At 40.4% G+C, this 27,053-nt stretch overlaps 1 protein-coding gene and 1 long non-coding RNA gene across 7 annotated transcripts in view; one reads left to right on the forward strand and one right to left on the reverse strand.

The window, feature by feature from the left end:
• The window catches only part of lcorl (ligand dependent nuclear receptor corepressor like), a 78,422-nt gene extending 77,728 nt beyond the window's left edge, over positions 1–694 (reverse strand). For 2 of the 6 annotated variants that reach the window (XR_010006589.1, XM_062982120.1), the window contains exon 1: positions 520–694. Coding sequence is in view for 3 of the 6 variants with exons in the window: in XM_062982120.1 (XP_062838190.1) it covers positions 520–640 (121 nt within the window). In the remaining 3 variants the exon portion in view is untranslated. The remainder of the gene's footprint in view (positions 1–519) is intronic. The other 4 variants (XM_016993900.2, XM_016993901.2, XM_062982122.1 and 1 more) reach the window with 4 other exon arrangements.
• LOC134299389 (uncharacterized) lies at positions 648–8,042 on the forward strand. Its single transcript, XR_010006590.1, has 2 exons — positions 648–3,258; positions 3,787–8,042. It is a non-coding gene; the product is annotated as an uncharacterized LOC134299389 (long non-coding RNA).
• The last annotated feature ends 19,011 nt before the right edge of the window (positions 8,043–27,053 follow it).

Raw genomic sequence — 27,053 nt, forward strand, 5'->3', positions numbered from 1 at the left:
TCCCAGCCTGCAAAGCTGTCAAAAACTTTTTCTCGTGAAAAGAAGACGGGAGAGAGAAATGAAGAGGAGAAAAGGGGGAGGAATCTTTGCGTCCCGCCAAAGAAGCAGCCTGACAGGATAGGGAGGTTGGCTGGTGAAAGGAGGGGCGGGGGAGGGGGTGCGAGAGGTGGGGAAAGGCGCGAGCACCGCGGTTGTTATGGCAACAGCGAGAGGGAGGGAGGGAGGCTGGCGCAGGCCGGCGCGAAGGAGGGGGAAACTTCAAATCCCAACCGTCAACGCACGAGCGGCTTCCCCTCTTAAAGGGGCGCGCGCACTCCAGAAAACAGCACCGGACAAAAGGGACCGACAGGGGCGCGAGCAAGAGGGCGCGCAGTCCAACGCCTCGCGCTGAGGGAGGCTCAGGCCTCTTCCTCCCAGGACTACGACCCAGCCCCCCTCCAAGCCGAACCCCCCCCCCCCCGTTCCCCGCCTCCCCTTGGAGCCCTGCCTCTCTCTCTCTGCCTGTCTCTTTCTCCTTACCCACACAGTGCGTGAGCCGGTGCCGCCAGGAGTCGAGTTCGCGGCGGACTCCCCTCCGCTCCGCCGTGCAGCGGGGGCTCCGGCACTGCGAGGCGCCGAGAGCGGGAGCCGCGGCGGCCATTCTGCCTGTTCCCTTTTCCAACTGCCTCTGACCTCACGCCCGCTCATTTGCATACGGGAGCGCGCGCGCGCAGGCGGCCCCGCCCACTTCGGAGCGCGCGCGCCTGAGAGAGAGAGAGACAGAGAAAGCCGGCAACCGCTCTGCTCCCCTCCCTCCCTTTTTCCATCCCTCCCTCTTCGACCAACCGTCCGCTTTCCTCTCAGAGCCGTTGCCCGAAGGCTGCCGGGCTCTCCTTCTCCTGCCATTGACGCGACAGGGAGAACCAAGAAGAGGAGGAGGGTCGCTTTGTGTGGGCAAGGAGAAGAATGGGGCTCCTGAGAGGAGCAGGGAAAGGCCTCCCCGTCCCGGAAGGCCGTGCGCCACCCTGATGACACTGCCAGGAAGTTACTTAGAGCTAGAAGCCCGTGTGTCTTAGAGCTGCCCAAGAATGCTTGTTTATTTGAGGTGCTTTTTATTATTATTACTAACTTGGGGACTCGGCGGTGCCCGGGTTGTTAGAAGAAAGCATGGTTTGTTTTTGGGATGTTAGGTAATCTCACTTAAGTGTGGCCCAGATCCGTCGTTGGCTGGGTTCAGTGCTGTCTGGATAAGGGTGAACTACAACTCCCAGATGCCCAGGGCAATCATCCCCAAACCCTTCAAGTATTTGCAGTTGGCCATGTTGGGTTTGTGTGCCAAGTTTGGTCCAGATCAGTCCTCGGCTGGGTTCAGGGCTTTCAGGATAAAGATGAACTACAACTCCCAGATCCAAGGTCAATTCCCCCCCCCCCCACACACACACACACCAGGCCTGTATGTACAGTTGGTCATGTTGGGTCTGTGTGCCAAATTTGGTCCAGATCTGACGTTATCTGGGTTCAGTGCATTCTGGATGCAGGTGAACTATAATTCCCAAAATTAAGGTCAATTCCCACTAACCCCTGCAGTATGCTCAGTTGGTTATGAGGCTTCTCTGTGCCAAATTTGGTCCCAGTTCATTGTCGGTGTGGGTCACAGTTTCTCTGGATGTAGGTGAACTATAACTCCCAAAATCACTTTCCCACTAACCCCTACAGTATGTTCATGGGGCTATTCAGTGCCAAGTTTGGTTCCAGTTCATTGTCGGTGGGGGTCATAGTATCAGTGAAGGTACAGCAAGTCCTGGCATCCATGCAAGTTTGGTCCAGGTCCATCGTTGGTTGGGTTCACAGTGCTCTCTGGATGTAGGTACAAATTCTGTAAACCATGGTGAATTCTCCCCAAACCTCTTGTTCAGTTGCTGATCAATTCCTCTATTAACTGTGTGCCATAGGAAAGGGTTAAGGTAGAGGCAGTGGGTGGGGTCATGCAAATTGAGGAACCCTGGGATGTCAATTCTGAAGGAAAAACAGAACATCTAGGATGAAATTGTCCCCGCATGGAAGCCTTCACTTGGGTGGGGGGCAGAATGGTGTTTGTGGAGGACACTGGCAGAATTTGGGCTACATGTTCATGGTGCTCACTACAGCCTGCATTTCAGTGGAGGGAGGGCCATGAGTGTCTCCTGCTCAGTGGGAACTAAAGTCTGTTTGTGGAGGCGAGAGGCTGTCTGTGTGAGCAGACACCTCTGACACATACACATTTTCACTTTTATTATGTGTATCAATTTATTTATATTTATGTATTATATTTATATACCACTTTTCTCATCCCGGGGGGGGGGGGGCAAAGTGGTTTACAACATAATAAGGGCAAAATTCAATGCCTTACATACATGTAAACCAAATCAAACATCTAAACATTAAACACATAGCTATGCGTTAAAATCAGTAAAACCATTAAACATAAGATATAAACAACATTTAAACATAAAAACAGAATTAAAACACTTAATTTAGACAATTAAAACACATTATTTATTTATTTTATTTATATTTTGCCCTTCTCACCCTGAAGGGGACTCAGGGCGGATCACAATGTACACATACATGACAAACATTCAATGCCATTAGACATACATTCACAGAGACGAAGACACAGAGGCAATTTAACATTTTTGCAGCTTCCAGGCTTCATGAGGGTATGCTGGATTCCGGCCACAGGGGGAGCTGCTGCTTCATCATCCACTGTGACACCGAGTCCTTGATGGATTGCTTCCTCATTCCTTTCTGCATGCTGCTGGATGATTTTTATGGTGTTGTAAATTAGTTAAATTAGCCTCCCCGCATAAGTGGTACCTACATTTTCCCATTTGATAGATGCAACTAACTTTCGAGTTGCTTCAGTCAACAACGAACTCGGCTATTTTTAATGGTCGGGAGCTCACTCCGACGCGAGCTGGCTTTGAACTCATGACTCTCAGTCAGTAGTGATTTATTGCAGCTAGCTATTAACCAGCTGCACCACAGCCTGGCCCAACTGATGTAAAATTGTAGACCGGGCCATTCTAATTGGCAATTGCACATATTCAGTATTTGTTTCTTGAATTGTATTACTTTGCTGGCCAAACGCTTGGTCCTACAACCATGTCTTTGTTTTCTTTCTGAAGGCCAGGAGGGAGGGTGTTGATCTAATCTCACTGGGGAGAGAATTCCAGAGCCGCAGAGCTACCACTGAGAAGGCCCTGTCTCTTGTCCCCACCAACTACACTTGCAAAGCAGGTAGGACTGAGAGCAGGGCCTCCCCAGAAGATCTTAACCTCCGTGATGGTCCATAGAAGGAGATACGTTTGGACAAATAAGCTGGGCCAGAACAGTTTAAGGCTTTATAAGCTAAAGCCAGCACTTTGAATTGTGCTCAATAGCAGACTGGCAGCCAGTGGAGCTGATATAGCAGGGGAATTGTATGCTCCCTATACGCTGCTCCAGTAAGAAACCTGGCTGCTGCCCATTGGGCCACTTTGAGCTTCCGAACAGTCTTCAAAGGCAACCCCACGTGTTGCAGTAGTTTATTTGAGATGTAACAAGAGCGTGGACTACCGTCACCAAGTCTGACTTCCCAAGGTACGGGCACAACTGGCACATAAGTTTTAATTGTGCGAAAGCTCCCCTGGCCACCGCTGAAACCTGGGGTTCTAGGCTCAGCGATGAGTCCAAGATCACTCCCAAGCTGCAAACCTGTGCCTTCAGAGGGAGTGTAACCCTATCCAGCACAGGCTGTAACCCTATACTCTGTTTGGCCTTATACAGGTGGAGCGCCCCTTCTCCGGAATTTCTTCAAAATGGTCCACAAACCGGGGAGGGGGGCTGAGAGAGTGACACCTTGGGCCCTTCCACACAGCCATATAACCCAGAATATCAAGGCAGATCATCCATAATTTATGCTTTGAACTGAGCTATCTGAGGCCCCTTCTACACAGGCATATAACCCAGAATATCAAGGTGGATCATCCACAATATCTGCTTTGAACTGAGGGCCCATCCATGCAGTCATATAACCCAGAATATTAAAGTAGAAAATCCCACAATATCTACTTTGAATTGGGTTACCAACAGCGCTGTGTAGTTCAAAGAGGCACTAATGGAGGGTGAAAGGGAGAAATGCATCAAGAGAATGGCACATCAAGCCAACCCTGACCTGGACTGCCTTCAATCTGGAAATCAATGTCCTCAATGTGGAAGAACATGCGGGTCAATAATAGGTTTTCACAGTCACCTGTGGATCCACCGGCAAGACTCTACACTTGGAAGGCTATCCTACACGAATGATCCTCGATGATGATGAGTCTCAAATGTGGCAACCTTCATGATGCCCTTGTAGTTCCAATTTCAAACATTATTAATCTAAATTTCCCACTGGAGGCTGTGTATCTCAATATAACGTGTCCTTATGTCATATTTTGGGAGGTTCAAATATATATGAATTTTTTTATTCAACAGAAATTGAACAACGTATCACAGATTACCTACTAAATGCAGCTAAATCCTGATCGTTATTAACTCTACCTCATAACTTTCACTCATATTCCAAACTTTATCATTCATATCTCGCTTCCTTTCTCACTCATATCCTATCTAACTCTGATTGTGGCTCTATCTAATCTCTGTCTCTTATTCTGACTGATGACTTTATCAGACCAGCCTAATGTTTTATCAAAATTGGGTTATTTAAGTAAATGGAAACAAGCCATTATTGGAATGATCTCTTTCACACCTCAGCGTAATTGTATGATGCTGGCACATTATTGATGCAAATCTCCATGATCACTCTTCTACACAGCCTTACTTTCTACCTGTTTATTCTATCCAACACCTGTGCGCTGTTCCCCCTCTTTTGCTGCAACTGTGCAGATGTGCAGTTTTGGCATTCTCGCAAAACCTTCATCTGCTTCATAATCCTAGGGCCCCTTCTTCACTGCCATATATCCCAGGATCTGATCCTAGATTATCTTTTTGTCCCAGATTATCTGGCAGGGGAGACTCATATAATCCAGTTCAAATCAGGTACTCTGGGATCAGATCTTGGGATATAGGGCAGTGTATAAGGGACCTGTGTCTTATATTTAAAATATATATATACACGGAAGGTTTTGAGGAGACGGCGCTATGTTGTACTGGTCCCCATACATTTCGTTATTTCAATTAAAATCTATCCATACCTCTTATAAGGGGTTGGTTTTAACTTCAGGTTTGGGAGTTAACCTGAATTGCTGTGTTGCGAAATGATGCGTGTCTAAAAAGTATCACCAGCATAAAATGTTTAGAAAGCTCTGTTTTAATGCTTTGATTTTGTATCACGCACAAATTTATTAGATATTGTGCTTAAAATTACCTCCTTTGAGTTTCCTTCATTACAAGCATTTATATCCTGCTCTTTCTCTCTCAGAAGAGACTCAGGCTGAATCTACACTGCCCTATATCCCAGGATCTGATACCAGATTATCTGCTTATCCCAGATTATCTGACAATGTAGACTCATATAATCCAGTTCAAAGCAAATAATCTGGGATCAAATCCTGGGATATAAGGCAGTGTAGATCCGATCACAAAGCAGCTAAGAACTAAAAATTGTGCAATGTGTAAATTAAAACATTAAGCATTTAAACATTATAATGGATTTTAATGTTAAACTGTTAAAAATACAGAATTAAAATTAAACTATGAATTAAACTATGCAAAAAATGTTACTCCTGGCTCGATCTTTAAAACTTTCTTATTTAAAAGCCTATCTAAAAATAAAGGTTTTAGCCTTCCTCCAGGAGGACTATGTGTATAAACTATGTATAAAATATCAATGGATTTCATGTTTAGACTTGGGTTCCATCTCTTAAGATATCATATTATGTACGTAAATGCAAATGCAGGTGTTCCAAAATCCAAAACATTCCTGATCCCAAACATTTCGGATCAAGGGTATGCAGCCTGTCATAGTACTAACCTACAACAGCCCCAAGCTCTTGAGAAAGAGAAAGTAACAGTGATGGAACAGACTGGTACCTCAAATTGGGGCTTTTATTCTGTGGAAAAGGATGTTGGGAACAAACTTTCCCAAGTTGGCTTGGGGACAACAACAGGACAAGAAAGGGAAGTGGGCAAAAACAGTCAAGTTTGCCACTCAAGGAAGCAAACATATTTGAACTTGTTTTTCAGTTATATAGTACTTACGTTTGTTAGATTGTTACTTGACAAAAAGAAAGATTTCTTCTAAGCACATTAGAGTTGAGACTATTGGCATGTTCATTCTAGTGTTTTCCAAGCAGCCTACCATACACCCCAGTTTAAGAGTTATCGGGACCCCCCCCCCCCCAAATATCCACTAAAAAATCTGCTAGGACATAGTAGACCACCTTCCCAGAAAGACAACTGGCCACCCACTGCTCTTTCCTGAAGTGTGCAAAGGGGAATGTTGAGTGCTTTTCAAAACCATTATCTACAGAACTGCAGGTGTAGGTAGAGTCAGTCTTAGCCAGTTAGCACAAATATTACCCATGTTCCATTCAGAAAAAAGAGATAGTCCTCCATATCAGATCACCCTAGAAGCAATATTCTGAGGCACTGATTCTCAGCCTTAGCTCTCTAAATGTGTTTTTCATTTCCCCTATGCTCCAGTTACCAAGGGCAATGACCTAGTATTCTGGGAATTGAAATCCAAAATATTTGGGGGTCCCAAGATTGAAGAACCTCTTATCAGCAGAACACCAAATTCACACTGGGTGAAGGACATAAATGCCAGGCTAGTGCTCCTTGAGAAACATGTTTATGCTTAGCATACACTAGAATCTTATAATAACATGTTGTTTTGGCAGTCACTTTGATGAAAAATGTCATTTGATACCATGCACCAAGCTCCATTCTCAACTAACAAATACGTTACCTTTCTTAATAGACATGCTATTAACAGCAGCTAGATTATTAATAGTAAAATATTGGAAAAGGGAAATGACAATACAAATTGATGAATGATATAAAGAAGTCTGGAGGATGGCGTTGAATGATAAACTAACATCAAATTTAAAAATAAAGAAAGACTATAGAAAAATGATTTTGAAAGTATCTGGAGAAGATTTTTAGAAAAAGTATTGGAAAAAGAAGATGGGAATTTACCTCCACTGTGTGATGACCCATGGGCAATGTAGTCCCATTCCTGGCACTGTGGTGCCAGATGAAGAGGAAAACTTGGGTTTTTCGCCGTTTCAGTCAGAATTGGAACTTTCCCAGCCAGATTTGGAAACCTTGCACCTGCAAGAGATTTGTCTTCCAGAAGTCTGTCAAACAAGCCCTGAGCCTAAATCTCCTACGTTTTCTCGCCATGATTTTTGTAAACAACAGAGAGGAGTCGATCAGGCGTCTCGCAGGAGTGCTAGGATAGCTGCTAAGCATTCAGCTGATTAAGCCTGCTTCCCATGAGAAACTTTAGGGAGTCATGCATCTGGACTCAGAAAATAGCTTTCGTTTCTGGTTCTCCAGAGAACTGCTCTTGGGCGGGAAAACGGGACCCTATTTAGGTGTTTTACCCACAAAGGGATCTTGCGGAGTCAATTCGTCAGCAACCGGAGTAGCGTGTGTGGACAGCTACTCCGCTTCCAAGCCTCCGTTCCTGTCGCCAAGCCTTCGTTCCCAGCTTTGTTTACTCCACGAATCCTGCCTTGCTTTCTAAGACTCAGCCTCGTCTTGTTTCCCGGATTTTGCCAAGAAATTACCACGGATCTTGTTCTTGTTCCTTGTTTCCTTGTTGCCTTGAATCAAGCCTCGTTTTCCCAAGAATCAAGTTACTTCCTAGCCTCGCTCAAGTTTCACGGACTAAAAGACCTTGTCATCTCCCCTCACTTTGCCTGGCAAAGTGAGTGTTTCGGTTATTGGATTACAACTTTGGACCTTAATATTTCATATTGGACATTGTTTCTTTGGACTAATTTTGACCTTTTCTGAAAGGTCTATTTCTGGACTATTTCATACACTTGCTTTTATTAACTTTATATATTCCTTCAATAAAGATATTAGTTAGATTCTGGCCTCTGTGTATGGTTATTGGTGCTCTGCAGCCTGGGTCGTGACACACTGAGCTTTTGGTGGGATTTTAGAAGAAGAGATGACTCTGAAAAGGGGAGCACAGGGACGAAAGAAAATGAAAGGGGGGGGGAATGTATAGTCATAAGAATGGTGAACTTACGTTTCATATATATCTATATAATTGTCAACCTATATATCAGGGGTCCTCAAACTTTTTAAGCAGAGGGCCAGTCCACAATCCTTCAGACTGTTGAGGGGCCGGATTATCATTTGAAAAAAAATACAAACAAATTCCGATGCACACTGCATATGTCTTATTTGTAGTGCAAAAATAACAACAACAACAACGAAAGAGCAATACAATATTTAAAAATAAAAACAATTTTAACCAACATACATTTATCAGGATTTCAATGGGAAGTGTGATCCTGCTTCTGGCCAATGAGATAGTCAAGTTAATTAGGGTTGTTGTTGTTGTTGTTGTTGTTGTTGTTGTTGTGTGCCTTCAAGTCATTTCAGACTTTGGGTCTAAAATTTATTTATTTATTTATTATTTACTGCATTTATTTACTACATTTATATCCCACCCTTCTCACCCCAAAGGGAACTCAGAGCAGCTGTATGTACATACAATATATTATATTATTAGCATAGCACAATATTAGCATTATATTTATATATATTGAACTATACCACTGTACTGTAATATTATATGTAATATATAACATATAATTAATATTATTATATGGTATTATTGTTAGCATTATATTGTATAAAATGATAATATTCTTATCAATATTATATGTATATACAATATATTATATTATTAAAACTGATATAAAAATATTATATTATAAATAAGGGTGGGGGCCAGGTAAATGACCTTGGAGGGCCGCATCCGGCCCCCGGGCCTTAGTTTGGGGACCCCTGCTATATATAATAACTTTATAATAATAACAACTTTATTTTTATACCCCGCCACCATCTCCCCGAAGGGACTCGGGCTTACAAAGGTGTGTGCGTATGTGTGTGTGTGTGTGTGTGTGTGTGTGTATATATATATATATATACATATATATATACACACACATACACTAGCTGTGCCAGGCCACGCGTTGCTGTGGTGAAGTATGGTGGTATGGGAAATAAAGTATTGAGGAATTGGTGGTAGTTAAGGTAAAGGGTAAAGGTTTTCCCCTGACATTAAGTCCAGTCATGTCTGACTCTGGGGGTTGGTGCTCATCTGCACTTCTAAGCCGAAGAGCCGGCGTTGTCCGTGAACTCCTCCAAGGTCATGTGGGATGACTGCATGGAGCTCCAATACCTTCCCACCGGAGCGGTACCTATTGATGCATTCACATTTGCATGTTTTCGAACTTCTGGATTGGCAGAAGTTGAGGATAACAGTGGGAGCTCTCTCTGCTCCCCCAATTCAAACCTGAGGCCTTTCGGTCCAGAAGTTCAGCAGCTCAGCGCTTTAACACGCTGCGCCATCAGGGGATATTATTTCCTAAAGGTTGTGAATATACAATATTTCTGATTTTTTTTTGTTGGAGGCAAGTATGAATGCTGCAATTAGGGGAAATGATTAGCATGTAATGGCCTTGGAGCTTTAAAGCCTGGCTGTTTCCTCCCTGAGTGAATTTTTTGTTGGGAGGTGTTAGCTGGCCCTGATTGTTTCCTGTCTGGAATTCCCTTGTTTTCAGAGTGGTGTTCTTTGCGATATTTTATCTGCTTCTACTGTCTGTGGCCCGGAGAAAACAGAGGATTTGCCAGACATGGATGATGGGAATACTTTGTTGGGTGGTGTTAGCTGGCCCTGATTGTTTCCTGTGTGGAATTCCCCTGTTTTCAGAGTGTTGTTCTTTATTTAGTGTTCTGATTTTAGAGATGGTATTGTTCTGTTTTATTATACCACAGTAATTTTTATATATTCTGATTTTAGTGTTTTTGAATACTTGGAGCCAGATTGTATTCATTTTCACAGTTAACAGCAACATAATAATAATAATAATAATAATAATAATAATAATAATAATAATAATAATAATAAAGATAATCCAGTTCAAAGCAGATAATATAAGATTATAAATGGGTTATATAGCTGTGTGGAAGGGCCTTGAGTCTACATTGCCATATAATCCAGCTCAGATCAGATAATCTGTATTTTATAGGCAGTGTGGAAGAGGCCTAAGTGAGGCCTAACTCTGCCTGTCCCCTGGAGTGAGTGGGTTGCTAGGAGACCAAGTGGGCAGAGCTTAGCCTTCTAACTGGCAGCAATTGGATAAAAACAATTACTCCTCTCCCTCTAATTAGGACTTTATTTTTCTTTTCTTTTTGTTGTATGAATGTAGAGGCATGGATGAGGGGTTGTGCTGCCAAGTTTAGTGTTTCTGGGATGTGTAGTTTTGTTGTTTTGTCCTAGGCCGAAATTTCATTACCCTTTTATATCTATCTATCTATTTATCTATCTATACACACACACACACACACACACAAAGGTATACACACACACAGTAGAGTCTCGCTTATTCAACTTTCACTTATCCAACGTTCAGTATTATCCAACGCAGTTTGCCTTTTAGTAGTCAAATGTTTTTGTAGTCAATGGTTTCGATATATTGCAATGTTTTGGTGCTAAATTTGTAAATACAGTAATTACTACATAATGTTACCATGTATTGAACTGCTTTTTCTGTTGATTTGTTATAAAACATGATATTTTGGTGCTTAATTTGTAAAATCATAACGTAATTTGACATTTAATAGGCTTTTCTTTCATCCCTCCTTATTATCCAACATTTTTGCTTATCCAACATTCTGCCAGCCTGTTTATGTTGAATAAGCGATACTCTACTGTGTATATATATGTGTGTGTGTGTGTGTGTGTGTGTGTGTGTGTGACATAATATGATGACAGTGTCCCTGAAGAAGGATGACATGACTGTATTTGAATAAAGGTAGATGGCTATACATGGAAAAAAAATAAAGACATACCCCCATGAACAGAAATGAAAAAGAAAAAAAACCTTACCTCTCTTTGTGCAGTTAAGCCGATAGCATTCAGAGGAAATAGAATCATCCTAATATACATGTTCTACTACATTGTGAAATACTATCAGTGACCAACTAGAGGCTCACAGTCCACATACCTCCAAATCTGGCCACACATTCTCCCACATGACATTCAGGGACTTCCAATCCCAAACATTTTGAAACTGGGTAACCTGATTTTATCCCACATTAACAGAATTTGGGAAATGCTTTGCAGAAGTTGGGTAATGTTTTGCTTAAATTTGACAGCAGTACCGTAGTTTCAAACTGCGGCAGCCAGACAACGAACTCCCACAAAAGCGCACAAAAAATGCCCTTAATGTGCATCAGTTCTCTGTAGTTTGTGTAATCACCATCTGGGCCTTAAACTGGTTCCAGGATTTCCTATCTAATCATCTGCACAGTGAAACCATTTTCTTCAGTACTGGTTTGAAATTGCATTATATGGTCAGTGTAGATGGGGCCTTAGTGAAACAAGAACTGTACTATAATAACAATAGTTTTAATAAATGATGCCTGAATTGCTCCACTTCAAATCAGTCCAGCTGCTTACGTGTGCCAGTGTTGCTATCCCCTTTTCCCTGCAATCTGCAGCACAGGGTAGAGGGTATTTTGCTTTTCTGTTGTTTGCTGTCAGTTGCCCTCCTAGCTCCTGGAAGCTCCTGGCCATTGCTGGGCATGTTTGATGATGCTTGCAAGACCTGGGGATTGCCTCCCTCATTTCATCAAGTTTTGTGTCAGCATATGATGACATTAGCAGAGGTACCCAGTGGAGCTGCCGCAGCAACAAAAACAGAAAAAGTAAGGGTGACCAGCTGGGCTGAATCCAGGCCGTAATGTTGCCACTCCCAACTGGCCCTGGATTTTGTGACCCATATAAATGGGTCCTAAGAGAGTATAGTTCAGCTGTGCAAACTTTTTTATCCAAAGAGGAACATTTTAAAAGCTGAATATGTTGTTTGACATATTCAGAGGCATGCGGTTATGGCCACAAGAAAAGGTAAAAGTTGCCCAAGTCCTCTATGTAAACAGGTGGAATTCTGAGCTTGTATACAAGCAGGGGTAGAAAGTTTTGGAACCACATTTTCTGTTCAAACATTAATTTCACAGAAAGCAAATGCATTGGCCATGGAAAGGAACCCAACATTCTTTGTAATATCAGCACTACTGCTCGTAAACATAATAAGTAATACCTTTTTTGGATAAATCATACTGCATTGAAGTAAGGATCGTGCCCATTGGTTGTCAGTAGGTTGACCCCATTCAAAGGAACTAGAATAAAAATGTATCCAAGGGAAGGGACATTGAAATTCATTGATATCATAAAATACCCTCAATAAAAGTAATGTACGTTTTATTGTACACTGACCAGTTTTGTTCTACTTTATTCAGCATTGTGTTTTCTGCCTCTTAGTTCTGCACACTGTTTAGCACATGAAAGCGCTTACTTTGAACATCAAAATTTTTAAAACCCTGAAATTTTCACTGTGGTGAAAAAAAATCTCACAATTCACACACTTCAAGTATTCTCCTTTCTTTTGGATACTGTTTAAGGATACTGTAGGAAGGAGCCAAGGAACCAAGGAAGGAGCATACAGGGACCATATTTGGAACTTTAAGAATAGTTAGCGTGAAAGAAAAATGAGTTGTGTCCCTCTCAAGTACTTCAGTTCATGACATTGTAAAATTTAATATTTCCAGCTTTCAAAACAAAACTGATTCTTACAACAAAGTAAGCCAAGGCTAGTTCTGAATCTGCCCTATGTAAGATTTTTTCTACCTCCCTAAAATAAGCTTATAAAGTAAGCACACAACATTGTCAGTTTTTATATATACATATTCAGAGATGTTTTATAGTCGCCTTGTTTGCTTTTTAAAAGGATACAGATTTAATAAAAATGATGTGTGTTACTATTATGTTTATTTATATACCACTTCTCTCTCTAAAAAAGACAAAACAATGAAAACAACGTTGGAAGTCATTTAGAGAATGATATTCCTTTTTTGTATTCTCCATTTTTCTTTTTTTCTTTTTCTGTGTAATTTTGTTGAAAGATATGTAACTGTTATGATATTATGAGAATGATAGTCCTTTTTTGTATTCTCCATTTTTCTTTTTTCTTTTTCTGTGTTTGTAATTTTGTTGAAAGATATGTAACTGTTATAAGTATGTAGAAAAATCTTAATAAAAATCATGGAAAATGTTCAAGGCAGACTCTTGCACAACTTATAGTATAAATAATGTTTAATAGTGGTTATGTACAAAAAAGATGTAGCACCAGATTTAAGGTGAGTTCTTCTTTTACTTGTGTAAACTTACCCGTAGTCTGGTCCTCAGTATTATTTGTCCCTGGAATGCCTGGATGCTGTTGAAAAGAGGATCCTTCCAACAAAGTACACAAGGCTCCTTTAGCAATGTATCCCAAAGACAAGCCGTATTCTTCGCACATATCTGTACCACAGCCATAAAGAGGCTTGAAAGTAATTCCATAATCTTATGAATTCCCTCCATGCGGGTCTAATTGCGTGTGGAAAAAAGTGGAGCAATGATTGCCACAAGGGAAACCCGTGTATATTCTTTGCAGCCGCAGACTACAATCATTGAAATCTGGAGGAGGGCAGAGGAGTAGTTTACAGTCGAATACCTTCCCGTTCTGTTTACTATGATAAACATATTTTAAAATGACAACACATTAAATGTAGATTTAGTTTATGTCAAATTGTCATCAGATAGTCAGGACTGCTGTATGGTTTTCTCAAAGGGGCAGCGTATGTATGTCATCACCACAGCAACTCTGCAGTTTAATATATATTGAGGCAAGCCCTGTAGAGGATACACTACTAATTGGGATTTAATATTAGCTCTCCAAAAAAAGGACTCAACGTAGAGAAAATCAAGGTTGCATACAATAGTATTTGTTAGGTAGATTACTAGATATTATTTTTAATTCTGTTAATTTTCTGGAAACACTTGTGCTAAAGGAAAATATAAATGTCTCAAATAAATAGAGTAAATGAAAAATGCAGGAATCTCCCCACATTGAACACACACCCTATTAAGAGGTTGTTGTACTCAGTGGACAGTACAGTCTACATCCAGACAAAAACAGTTTGATCTAGTCCCTTTTAGTTTATTGCATGAATGAAAATGCTTTGAACGGCAATTCAGTGTGCTTTCAACAACCTAAAAATGGGATTCCCCCATTTGTAGAAAAGTACTGCTTCCATCCAAGTTGTAAACTGACTTACAATTACAGTAGAGTCTCACTTATCCAATGTAAACGGGCCGGCAGAACGTTGGATAAGCGAATATGTTGGATAATAAGGAGAGATTAAGAAAAAGCTTATTAAACATCAAAATAGGTTATGATTTTACAAATTAAGCACCAAAACATCATGTTATACAACAAATTTGACAGAAAAAGTAGTTCAATACGCAGTATTGTTATGTTGTAATTACTGTATTTACGAATTTAGCACCAAAATATGATAAATTGAAAACATTGACTACAAAAATGTGTTGGATAATCCAGAACGTTGGATAAGCGAGTGTTGGATAAGTGAGATTCTACTGTAGTTTAGAATGATATTGTGCGATGGGAAGTGCTTCCAGTCATTGTGAGAAAGAGCTTCAAACACACTCTACAAGTCCCAGGTGGTAGGATCCTTATATGAACTGGTTCTGAATGTAATTGTCAGTGCATGGTATAATTGCCGAAGTTTTGTTATAGACATGCAAGCATAGAACTTCCTTCTGTTTAGTCTGAGAAAATTGTAGTCAATGGCATATTTCATGTAATGCAAGGAGTTATGTTTATGTATAATTCTTTTAAAAAGGGAAGAAAGGTTTTGACAATGAGTGAAGCTGCATAGGGAATGGTGGTTTAGGAACCAAGGAACCAATCTGAAAAGATTCCTAGATCAAAACACACTGTACCCCATGGCTGTGATGTGAGCTCCTGCCTTTTTAAAAAATAGGTCAGCAGAATGAAATCAATAAAAGATGAGAAATTGCTAGCCTGCCTGTTCTGAAAGGTCCTGCTTCCTAGTAAAGTAACATTGAACAGGGATCTGAATAACCAAATCTAGAATTATTCAGAATGAAATCTGTCCATTGCAGCTAACAGTCTTACACATTTTATTTTGTTTATAGGTTAAAAAATAGAATCAGGTTATCTTTAAACAGACATCTAATGCAACAGTTACATCATCACCGTGTCGGATTTAGCTTGCTATAACCAGATGTTTTCCTGTGCACCTGTCCCTTTGAAACACAGATTTGGCTTAGCACCTGCTCACTCTATAACTGTAGTCTCATTTGGAATAAAGCAATCCCAGTAGTTTAAAATTGGCCTGGTATAGCTTTGAACTCCGGAACAGAAAAGTTTATTACATTCACTAAAATAGACATTTCTTTTTTCTATGTTTAAAGTAATTGATGTAATATAGGTTGATATATTTTATTCTAAAATACAGATAGAGTTGTCAGATTGAAAATGACCAAGGTTTCTTGTACCTTTATTGGTTGTATAGAAGAGAGAATTTCAACAAGTGTCCATTGTCATACAAACATGTGGCACTTCGTGAAGTTTCCATTTTTTACACAACTGTTTCAGGTACAGGAGGTGTCTCAAGTTTTTACTCTGACAAATGTATATATCTAAAAAAAAAAGGGGGGGGGGCTTTTAATAAAATCTTGAATAAACTCACCAACGCTTTTGACAAGTAGTTTTATAAGCCCCTCTGGAGACAAGTTTTGAAGAGTGAGAATGGGAAGAAATTTCTAAAATTAAATCAATGTGTTATGTAGTATTGAATGATTGGACTACCCATCGCTCCTCAACATCTTGCAAAATAGATACTGGATGTTATATCACTGGCTTATCTGTTGACTAAACAGTTGACATAATGGCCATGTATAAATATGTGAGGGGAAGTCATAGGAAGGAGGGAGCAAGCTTGTTTTCTGCTTCCCTGGAGACTAGGCCACAGAACAATGGCTTCAAACTGCAGGAAAGGAGATTCCACCTGAACATCAGGAAGAACTTCCTAACTATGAGAGCTGTTCAGCAGTGGAACTCTTTGCCCCGGAGTGTGCTAGAGGCTGCTTCTTTGGAGGCTTTTAAGCAGAGGCTGGATGGCCATCTGTCGGGGGTGCTTTGAATGCGATTTTCCTGCTTCTTGGCAGGGGGTTGGACTGGATGGCCCACAAGGTTTCTTCCAACTCTATGATTCTATTATTCTACCTCTTCCATCAGATATTTAAGCCTGTTCCACAAAACTCTAGATCACTAATCTTCATTGGAGAGGTATCATTTCCTGAACTACAATACGGTCCCAGTCATCCCTGTTTACAACACACTATGGATTGTATGTTGGATCATGTGTTGATGTTGTCTTTTGTTGTTCTGTGTTTTCTTCTTTGCTAGTATGACATCTCCCATCACAAGTAATTCAGCTGGCCAGACTCCCATTTGTTACAAAGATCCCGAAGGAGGAGGAAGAGGAGGAGAGCAGGATGCTTAACTGTAAATTGTCATATCACATCCTGTTCTCCTCTATTCATATCCTGCCGGGTAATTTACATGTAGCAGATGTAGATATGAGTTCACAGATAACCACTTGAACCACCATACATATACACAAACAAATGTTTTGGTGTAAAAGACCATTGCTGTTTATGCAGACTCCCAGGACTGCAGTTATTTTGATTTTTTAAAAAGGAGAATGGGATGTGTTCTATGGGTTTTAGAAGCTTCATAATCAGATAAGGCCAGAAGCTATATGGTATCCACCCATTTCATAATGGCCATATGCAGTTTTTATCACTCCATGTCCCAGTGGCTTTTTCTGACTTCCTACCTCTGCTGTCCACATTGTGGCATGCCTGAAAAGGGACAGTTTGTCAAATGTGCAGAGGCTAATGTGCTGCAGCTCTGCATTGAGTGTCAACTAAGAGTCAAGCAACAGGAATTTGGCAGGCTTTCTCTCCACACATATGTCCAGTTTTGGACAGTAGAGAGTTAGGGTGGCATTGAATGTTTTGAAAAACACAGCCAATATATATGCATAAGACCTTGGTGGCTGGTAGGGAGCATATGTGAGATGGGATTCACTAGCCTAGTGTGAACTCACATTGCGGGCTGCTGTATATGAAGACTCCAAAAGTTGGCGTATACAGAGAAAAACAAATATAACATTAATCTCTGAATATGACTCTCCATCTAGCTAAGGATCTGAACAGGGAAGCTTTCCTAGATAAACTCATGGATGGAAATATTTCTAATATTTATCAAATCAGTACTTACTTCATATGAAACTTTTTTGAGAAACCATCTTTTGATTGGGTGTAATCAATGTATTTAGTAATCAATAAGAGTAGTCAATGATGTAGATATCAATATAGGTAGCCTACCATAATATTCAATTTGGAGATGGATCCCACCTTTGGCTCTCTATTCAAGTTGATTTCAATAAGGTTGTGGCTAGGTGAATAATTAGGTTAGGATTACCTTTGCCCAATTACAATTGGTGTGCCAATTATACTTCTTCAGAGAAAAAGCTGATCTGTCCATGACTACATATACTTCAGATAAGATTACTGCAACACAGCCTTCATAGGACTGACCTTGAAAGGTTTTTGGAACCTATAGCCAGGACAAAATTCTGCATCATGAATAATTTCTGGTGCTCTTTTTCAAACACAACATTCTTATTAAAATTGCACTTAATTGTCTTGCACTTGCAATTATGATGCTGGTTTTATATTACAGTGTTTCCTTGCTACTTCGCGGTTCACTTTTTGCGCCCTCGCTGTTTCGCGTTTTTTTAATAAACACTAAAATAATATTATAAATCATAAAAACTTATGATTTACAGTGGCGGTGGTCTCAGTCAGGTGTGGCCAGCGGGGCCGAGAAGGAGCCCAAACAGCAGTGGGAGGAGGAGGAGGCGTCGCCATGTTCTCCTGCCTCTTTCTTCCCTTCTTCCCTCCCTCCCTCCCTCCCTCCCTCCCTCTTTCTACTTAGTCTCCTGTTTTAATATTGTATGTTTTTGTATGCTTTTTGCTGATTTTAATGATTGTTTTATTGCTATTGATGTTTTACTGGTATAATTGTTTTATAGTCGTGCTATTGATATTGATTGTCTTATCGGGCTAAGCCCCATGTAAGCTGCCCCGAGTCCCTTTGGGGAGATGGGGCGGGGTATAAAAATAAAGTTGTTGTTATTATTATTATTATTATTATTATTATTATTATTATTATTATTATTATTCCTTCCTAAGGAGTGTTGCACCCCAGCGAAGGTCCACCTTGCTCTCAACCCACACCACTGAGACACACTTGATATAAACAGTTTATTGATAAAAAGGTAGTAAAAAGTAAGGCAAAAAGCAATTAGGAAATGCAGTAATCCAAATGTAAATGCAGTAATCCAAATAGAGTTCAATGTCCCAAAACCAGCAAGTAAATCCTTAAAAGACAAAGCTGAAAACATCAAAGCAAAATCCAAAGTACATGATTTAAACAGGAGCATGAAAGCAAGAATACTTTCCCAAGAAACCATAGTTAACACTTGGGCCAAGACTTGAGGCTTGAGAATAGGAACCATAGGCAACACTTGAATCAAGACAGGAACAAAGCAGGAGATCTTGCTCTGAAAGCAAAGTTGTTTGATCTGAAATGTGTCCCCACATTTCCCCTTATTTACCCATTCTTACAAGACATGAAGGCATTCCTTTGACCTTGGGTTCCCAGCCTTTTGGCAGCAATCTGTAGAGAACATCTAGGGAGTTTCGTTCTCAGACTCAGCCTTGTTTCTCTGCCTAATTGAACTTCCTCATTATCACTTTCAGAACCACCTGGCTGTTGTTGACTTCCCCTGCCCTCCTCCCATTCTGAGATCTGGGAAAGCTCACTCTGATCTGAAGCCTGCTAGCTCATCTTGGCTGCCTGCCTGAGGCCTTCTTAGAATCTCTGGCTGCTAAGACTGTCTAACATTCTCAATTTCAGACTATGCAAACCCAAATCCCTCTTCATCATCAGACTGAACCACAACAAGGAGAAGCTTAGTTGTGAACATTAACTCCCATGATAAGTGAGGGAACACTGTATTTCTAAAATCCAATCCATCTACAAAATCCAGTCAGGATCGTACCAAGACTATGATTGCTCTGCCTGGATCTGCCTCTCAATAACAATATTTAGAGGCTCTGCTCTGTGTTGTTCCACCTAAACAGATGTCGCAATCTGTTGGTGGAGAAATAGGACTTTTCCCCCTTTAATTGTGAAGCACTTTAGGGGTTATTTTAATGAAAAGGTTGTATAAAATGTTTTATAATAATAAAAGCTTCTGTACTGGATATTGCGAGATATTTCTGACTATTTTTTTCTCAAGCTAGAAATGTAAATAGATGAATTCCATCGCCTCACTGTAAAGCATGACCTTGTGAAGCAGACATTGACAAAACTGCTATCCAAATGTGATCTCTAAAGAAGTTCAAATTTGAAGTGTGTTTATGGCAAATTGCTTTTAAATAATCATCCTTGAATTGTGCTAAGGGTTTTGAACCAGAAACTCTAGCATTCAAGCCCAAATGCATTACTTGGCATAATACGGTAGGCAGAGATGTGTGATAAAATAATAAGCTGTAACCGGTTTTATTGGAGTTTACAAAAATTTCACTTAGTAGCAACTTTTCAATTTCCATTCAGCTCTTGACATGTCCTTAGGCTGGCATAGGTTTTAGAATATGTGATGTATTTATAGAGACATAAAAAATATGCAACGATACAGATTGTTTTCCTTTTAACTTTTGGAGAGACCCCCCAAAAAGTTAATGTTGCCTTAAGCAAGCCACATATTTAACAGTGAATTTTCTGAACAAGTTTCCATATGTTCTTAGGGAGCATAATATCAAAAGTCTTTCAGAATCACTCTTCACATATCCGAAATTACATAGAGAGAAAGTGGCTCCCCACAGAAGTGCTTGTTTGCATTCTTTCTACTTATAGACCTTTTTGTTGGAAGTTCCTGTTGGTATGAAGGCTAGATGGGTGTAGCTTCCCACATCAGACCTCATGCCCAGCCCATAAGAACTACTAAAATTACTATTACAGTAGAGTCTCACTTATCCAAGCCTCGCTTATCCAAGCTTCTGGATTATCCAAGCCATTTTTGTAGTCAATGTTTTCAATATATCGTGATATTTTGGTCCTAAATTCGTAAATACAGTATTACAACATAACATTACTGCATATTGAACTACTTTTTCTGTCAAATTTATTGTATAATGTGATGTTTTGGTGCTTAATTTGTAAAATCATAGCCTAATTTGATGTTTAATAGGCTTTTCCTTAATCCCTCCTTATTATCCAAGATATTCGCTTATCCAAGCTTCTGCCGGCCTGTTTAGCTTGGATAAGTGAGACTCTACTGTACTACTAATTAGTATTACCACTAAAATAATTTATAAATATTAAAATAACCATAGTGTCCCTACTTCGCAGATTTTCACTTATTGTGAGTGGTCCTGGAACCTAACCCCAGCGATAAGTGAGGCAACACTGTATACAGAAGCGGCCCTAGGTAATTTTACCTTGTAGGCGAACCTAGTGGCCGTGCCCCCCCCCCAAAATTGCGCCCCCCAAGGCCCCGCACATACCTGCGGTGGCGGGGACCATCGGGTCCCTCCTCGCCGAACATGGAAGGCCTCAATTGAGGCCTAGCTCTTCTCGCGAGGTCTCATGAGTCCTCGTGAGAAGAGCTAGGCCTCAATTGAGGCCTTCCGCATTTGGCAAGGAGGGACCCGATGGTCTCCGCCACTGCCACGGGGACGCCTCGACGGCGCCTTTGGCGAAATGCGCCACAAGCGGGTGCTTACATTGGCCGCTACATTGGGCTGGCACTGACTATACTAAAGTGCCACTGTATACTGATAGCTTTGTTTAATACATATTTGCTTGTGGCATGAATTAAAGATGCAACTAGTTTCTAAACCTGCTCTCTTTTGGTCCAAAACAGTGGACAATAAAATACATTTAAAGACGGGCTTAAACCTAACTGAAAAAACCTGTGGTATAAACATTAAGAAGTGGGAAGCCCTGGCACTCAAGCATTATAACTGGAAGTTGCCTGTTACCAATGGTACTATGGATTTTGAGGAAGCACAAATACAGGGTGAATGGATGAAACATGCCAAGAAAAAGACACATCAAACAAATCCTTGTTGTAACTGCCTTCTATCAGGAAATCTATGCCCTCACTGTGAAAGACATTGTGGATCCAGAATAGATTTTCACAGTCATTTACAGATGCACTGCCTAGACCCTACCTCTGGAAGACAATCATACTCGGCCACTCGCGTATGATGATGGCATGATTACATTTCAGCAATTGCACGGCCTAGATGTTTCTAGGGTCACAAACTTTCTATATTGTGGATTAATTCTTTTCAGGATAGGAGGCTAAGCAGGGCCAGCTAGAATAGTCAATATAGGGGATCTCTAATGAATACCTGGCACTGTAGAATATATTTCAGAGGAAGCATGGTTGGAGAGGGCATTAAAAACAGTCTGTTCTCTAGGTGAACCTGTACTCTGGACCTTCTTTTTCAAGGGGCTGCATTGTCAGGCTCTCTGATTGTACATCATTTCGTACAGACAAGCACATTTCACTTGAGACCAATAAGAAACACATTGTGCTGTGTTTCTTATTGGTCTCAACTGCTTTTAAAATCAACAATGAGTGATTTTAAGAGCACTTAAAGTCAAGACATTAGAAGTCCAAGATACATGTTCTTTACATAAAATAAATATCGTAAAAGCTAAGATTCTGCCTACTTTTAGCATAGCATAAAATATATATAGTGCTAAAAGTGGGTCCTACAGTTATCCTCACAATGAGTTAAATGTGTGAGAGAGGGTTGTGTATGTGCTTATAAAACAATTGGCTGAACAAGGAATTACATTTTCACAACTTTTAAGAAAAAACAATTATTTGGGCAATGATTTTTACACTAGTTTGGTATCTCATCATATTGCCCTGTCCTCCTTGCACCAATATCTGGAACTAAGAGCTCTACTACTGCTGCAAGATCTTCCTTGCTGTTGTTAACTTTCATGTAGGGAGAAAAGGTTGTCAAAGTGTTCACTTGAATCCTCCCCCTCCCCTAGTATGTTCTCTTGAAGAATTCTCAGAAAACAAATGATGTTCTCTCTGCTAAAAAAAACCTTGGGAAATTAGCTTGGAGTGAGCTCATCCATCTCTATGTGCTTTTCCACCCATCATACCAGTCTTGACACACACAAAGCAGCAAAGCTCTTTTGTTGTGTTTGTCTCTTATTATCTAACACACACAGAGGCAACCTTATTTTAAGATGTCAGCTTATGCAACTCACTGGAAAAATACCTTTGCTCTGGAGAACTTTCAGATAAACAGTTTACCCAAGGACTAAATTCAGATTATTAATTCTCATAAACAAAGCCTTATATGTCTATGTTAACTAAGGAGAAATGAGTAGTATTCAAGGAAAGCTTACATAGGTTTTTCATTTTTAAAAAAGTCCACAATCAAGACATGTTATTAAATATGCCTTTGGATCATTCATGTTTCTTCATGTTACATATATAAGTGCGTTCAGTATACATTCAAGGAAGATTCTTGGTGTTTTGCAAAGACAAACAAAAATAATGTTAACTTTCAATTTAGGAGGGCTATTTTAAAGGGTAAAAGCAGTTTTCTCATAATGAAAGCATACATTTCTTTAAAGATAAGTTTCACTTGTCTTTTCAAAGTTTACATTTTAGGAATCCTGTATTTATAACTTTGTTTAATTAAACTTGTCATTCTTCAGCCGCACTGGTTCTTGTTCTCCCTGTACAACCTGGACAATGTGTACCAGTCAGGGGTGAATTTGAGGATAATCTTTAGCACTGCAGGTCTATGATGTTTAAATTGTCTTCATTGTCTTTCAATGATAATATTTCCAATATTGTTTGATTTATTGTAAAACAAACAAAAGGCATATAAAAATAACATTAGGCAATAAAAAAATGCACGGATAAAGCTGAATGGTCAGTATGTAAAAAAAGATCAGCAGAAGTCAAGCCAAAGATGTGTGTGCATAAATGAACTCTGTTTATGGCTGGTGCCTCCAATGTCTGTGAGGCATTAAATGCATTCTAGAATTTGGCTAGAGGTATAAAGGAGACATCCTAACTTCGGAACTTATTTAGGAATAGGGTTCAGCACCTTAGAAAGCTCATGCAAAGCCTGGATTAGAATTTCCACACTCAATTGGGAGCCAACAGCCCGTACCCAACCCTTCTTCCAGCACTACAAAAAGCCTGCTCTGGTGCTGGAAATGGAAAGCACAGTTAAGACCAAAGAGCTTATAGAATACTAGCTGTGCCCGGCCACGCGTTGCTGTGGCGAAGTATGGTGATATGGGAAATAAAGTATTGAGGAATTGGTGGTAGTTAAGGTAAAGAGTAAAGGTTTTCCCCTGACATTAAGTCTAGTTGTGTCTGACTCTGGGGGTTGGTGCTTATCTCCATTTCTAAGCCGAAGAGCTGATGTTGTCCGTAGACTCCTCCAAGGTCATGTGGCATGACTGCATGGAGCTCCGTTACCTTCCCGCCGGAGCAGTACCTATTCATGTAGTCTCATTTGCATGTTTTTGAACTTTAGGGTTGGCAGAAGCTGGGGCTAACAGTGGGGGCTCTCTCCGCTCCCCCAATTCAAACCTGTGACGTTTTGGTCCACAAGTTCAACAGCTCAGCACTTTAACACGCTGCGCCATCAGAGGATATTATTTCCTAAAGCTTGTGAATATACAATATTTCTAATTGTGTGTGTTTTTTTTGTCTATTGGAGGCAAGTATGAATGCTACAATTAGGCAAAATTATTAGCATGTAATGGCCTTGCAGCTTTAAAGCCTGGTTGCTTCCTCCCTGAGGGGATTTTTTTGTTGGGAGATGTTAGCTGGCCCTGATAGTTTCCTGTCTAGAATTCCCCTGTTTTCAGAGTGTTGTTCTTTATTTAGTGTTCTGATTTTAGAGATGGTATAGTTCTCTTTTATTATATCAGTTCACAGCAATATAATAATAATAATAATAATAATAATAATAATAATAATAATAATGACTTTGGTAATACACACTGCTTCACTCCCTTTTCAGTTTCCTTTCTAGAAGAATCATTTGTTGGGAGGTGTTAGCTGGCCCTGATTGTTTCCTTTGTGTTGCTCTTTATTTACTGTCCTGGTTTTAGAGATTATATTGTTCTGTATTATTCTATCACAGTAATTATTTCATATTACAGTAGAATCTCACTTATCCAACATTCGTTTATCCAATGTTCTGGATTATCCAACACAGTTTGCCTTTTCTTAGTCAATGTTTTTGTAGTCAGTGTTTTAAATTCATTGTGATATTTTGGTGGTAAATTTGTAAAGACAGTAATTACTGCATAGCATTACTGTGCATGAAACTACTTTTTTTGTCAAATTTGTTGTATAACATGATGTTTTGGCGCTTAATTTGTATAATGATTACCTAATTTGATGTTTAATAGGCTTTTCCTGAATCACTTCTTATTATCCAACATATTCACTTATCCAACGTTCTACCGGCCTGTTTATATTGGATACGTGAGACTCCACTGTATTTAATAATCTTATATTATCTGCTTACAACTGGATTATATGAGGCCCCATCTACACAGCTGTATAAAATGCACACTGAAGTGGATTATATGGCAGTGTGGACTCAAAATAATCCAATTCAAAGCAGATATTATAAGATTATAAATGGGTTATATAGCTATGTGGAAGGGCCTTGAGTCTACACTGCCATATAATCCAGTTCAAATCAGATGCTCTGTATTTTATAGGCAATGTGGAAGAAGCCTGGTTCAAGAGGCCCTGGGCTGAGTGGGTTGCTAGGAGACCAAGTGGGCGGAGCTTAGCCTTCTAATTGGCAGCAGACCAATCAGGCGGAGCTTAGCCTTCTAACTGGCAGCAATTGGATAAAAACAATTATTCCTCTCCCTCTAATTGGGACTTTATTTTTCTTTCTTTTTGTCGGAACCTAGGGGCAAGGAAGGTGGGTTGTGTTGCCAAGTTTCGTGGTTCTGGGGCGTTTAGTTTTGTTGCTTACTTCTAGGCCCCCAGTCCATTACATTTTATATATAGAAGATAAGAAAGCAATTCTCTTCAACACTGAAGAATGAACCCCTGTTCATATTGCTGAATTGTGAATGGAGATCAGAATGGGGTCTGCTCTCAACTGTGGGTCATGACCCTATATGGGGTCCTGTATATGGGAGTAGAGAAAAATGTGTGTAGCTTGCCACCTAGTGGCTGTTTTAGACATTTACATGCATCCGTGAAGCAACGATGTGCAGCATATGCTCTAGCTATGCTTCATATAAAACGAAAATCACCCTGCCTTATTTAGCAAGCCTTGCAAATGCTGATTTTGCTTCATGGCTATATTTTCAATTTCAGAAATGCTTGCTTTCAAATTCTGATTCTAAAAAATTAAGTTGGGTTCATAAGCCATAAAGACAAAGGTAAAGTTTTTCCCCTGACATGAAGTCTAATCGTGTCCGACTCTGGGAGTTGGTGCTCATCTCCATTTTTAAGTTGAAGAGACACCTCCTAGGTCATGTGGCCAGCATGACTGCATGGAGTGCCGTTACCTTCTCACAGAAGCGGTAACTATTGATCTACTCACATTTGCATGTTTTCATGCTGCTAGGTTGGCAGAAACCGGGGCTAACAGCAGGAGCTCACTCTGCTCCCCAGATTCGAATCACCAACCTTTTGGTCAGCAAGTTCAGCAGCTCAGTGGCTCAGTGGTTTAATCCACTGTGCCACCAGGGGCTCCTTTTCATAAACCATACTCAATTGAAATAAAATGTCAGTCATCTGTACCCATGTTTAAATATTTGGAAAGGGGAGAGGTTTGGGTTTTTTTTTTTTTTTTTGGTGCTATAGAGACCAGGGCACGGAGCAATTGACTGAAGAGATTTCACCTAAACATTAGAAATAACTTCCTGAGAGAAAGAGCTGTTGGATCGTGAAATGTTTTGGCTGGGACTTTGGTGGAGGATTTTAAGCAGAGGCTGTATGGCCATCTGTAAAGTGGCTTTGATTGGATGTCCCTGCATGGCAGAATGGACAAAGTGGCCAATGGAGTCTTTTCCAACTTGATTTCTGTGATTCTATGAGATATGATGAGAACAAGAGGGAGATGAATGTGGGTTGACTTCAGGCCCATGGCCATTCCTGGGACCTTTTAAGTTGGTGGTACAGAACAACCCCCCCCCAAAAAAAAGCATTATGATCCCCTAATTCAGTAGAAAAAGGAAAGTCGACAGAGTACAGCATATTCTGCCTCTTGAGGCTGAAAACCAAGCATGCCAATGTGACATGAAAAAATGTTGAAGAAGCTCTAACTTCTATAGCAGGCATCCTTAAACTCCAGCCCTCCAGGAGTTTGGACCTTCAACTCCCAGAACCCCAGATTTAGCTGAAGACATTGATTTGGTTTTGGGAGCTGGGAAACCCAGAGAACTTCAAAACATGCTTAATGTCATTGCAAACATTGCAGATTTGATGGGCCTGCTCTTTATTTATTTATTATTCAAACTTATATGCCGCCACTCCCCTAGGGCTCGGGGCAGCTTACAAAAACAGGCTAAAATCTAACAATTTAAAAACATCTTTAAAACATCTTTAAAAACCTCTTAAAAACACTCCCCCAGGGCTCGGAGTGGCTTACAAAAACAGCTAAAATCTAAGCAATTTAAAAACAGCAATAATGGAGATCAAAAGCCTGCCAAAACAGGTGTGTCTTACATGCCCTGCGGAAGACTGATAAGTCCTGTAAGGCACGAACTTCAGGTGGCAGAGTGTTCCAGAGTGATGGCGCCACTGCTGTAAAA

This window comes from Anolis carolinensis, chromosome 5 (assembly GCF_035594765.1).
Source record: "Anolis carolinensis isolate JA03-04 chromosome 5, rAnoCar3.1.pri, whole genome shotgun sequence".
Classification (NCBI taxonomy): domain Eukaryota; kingdom Metazoa; phylum Chordata; class Lepidosauria; order Squamata; family Dactyloidae; genus Anolis; species Anolis carolinensis.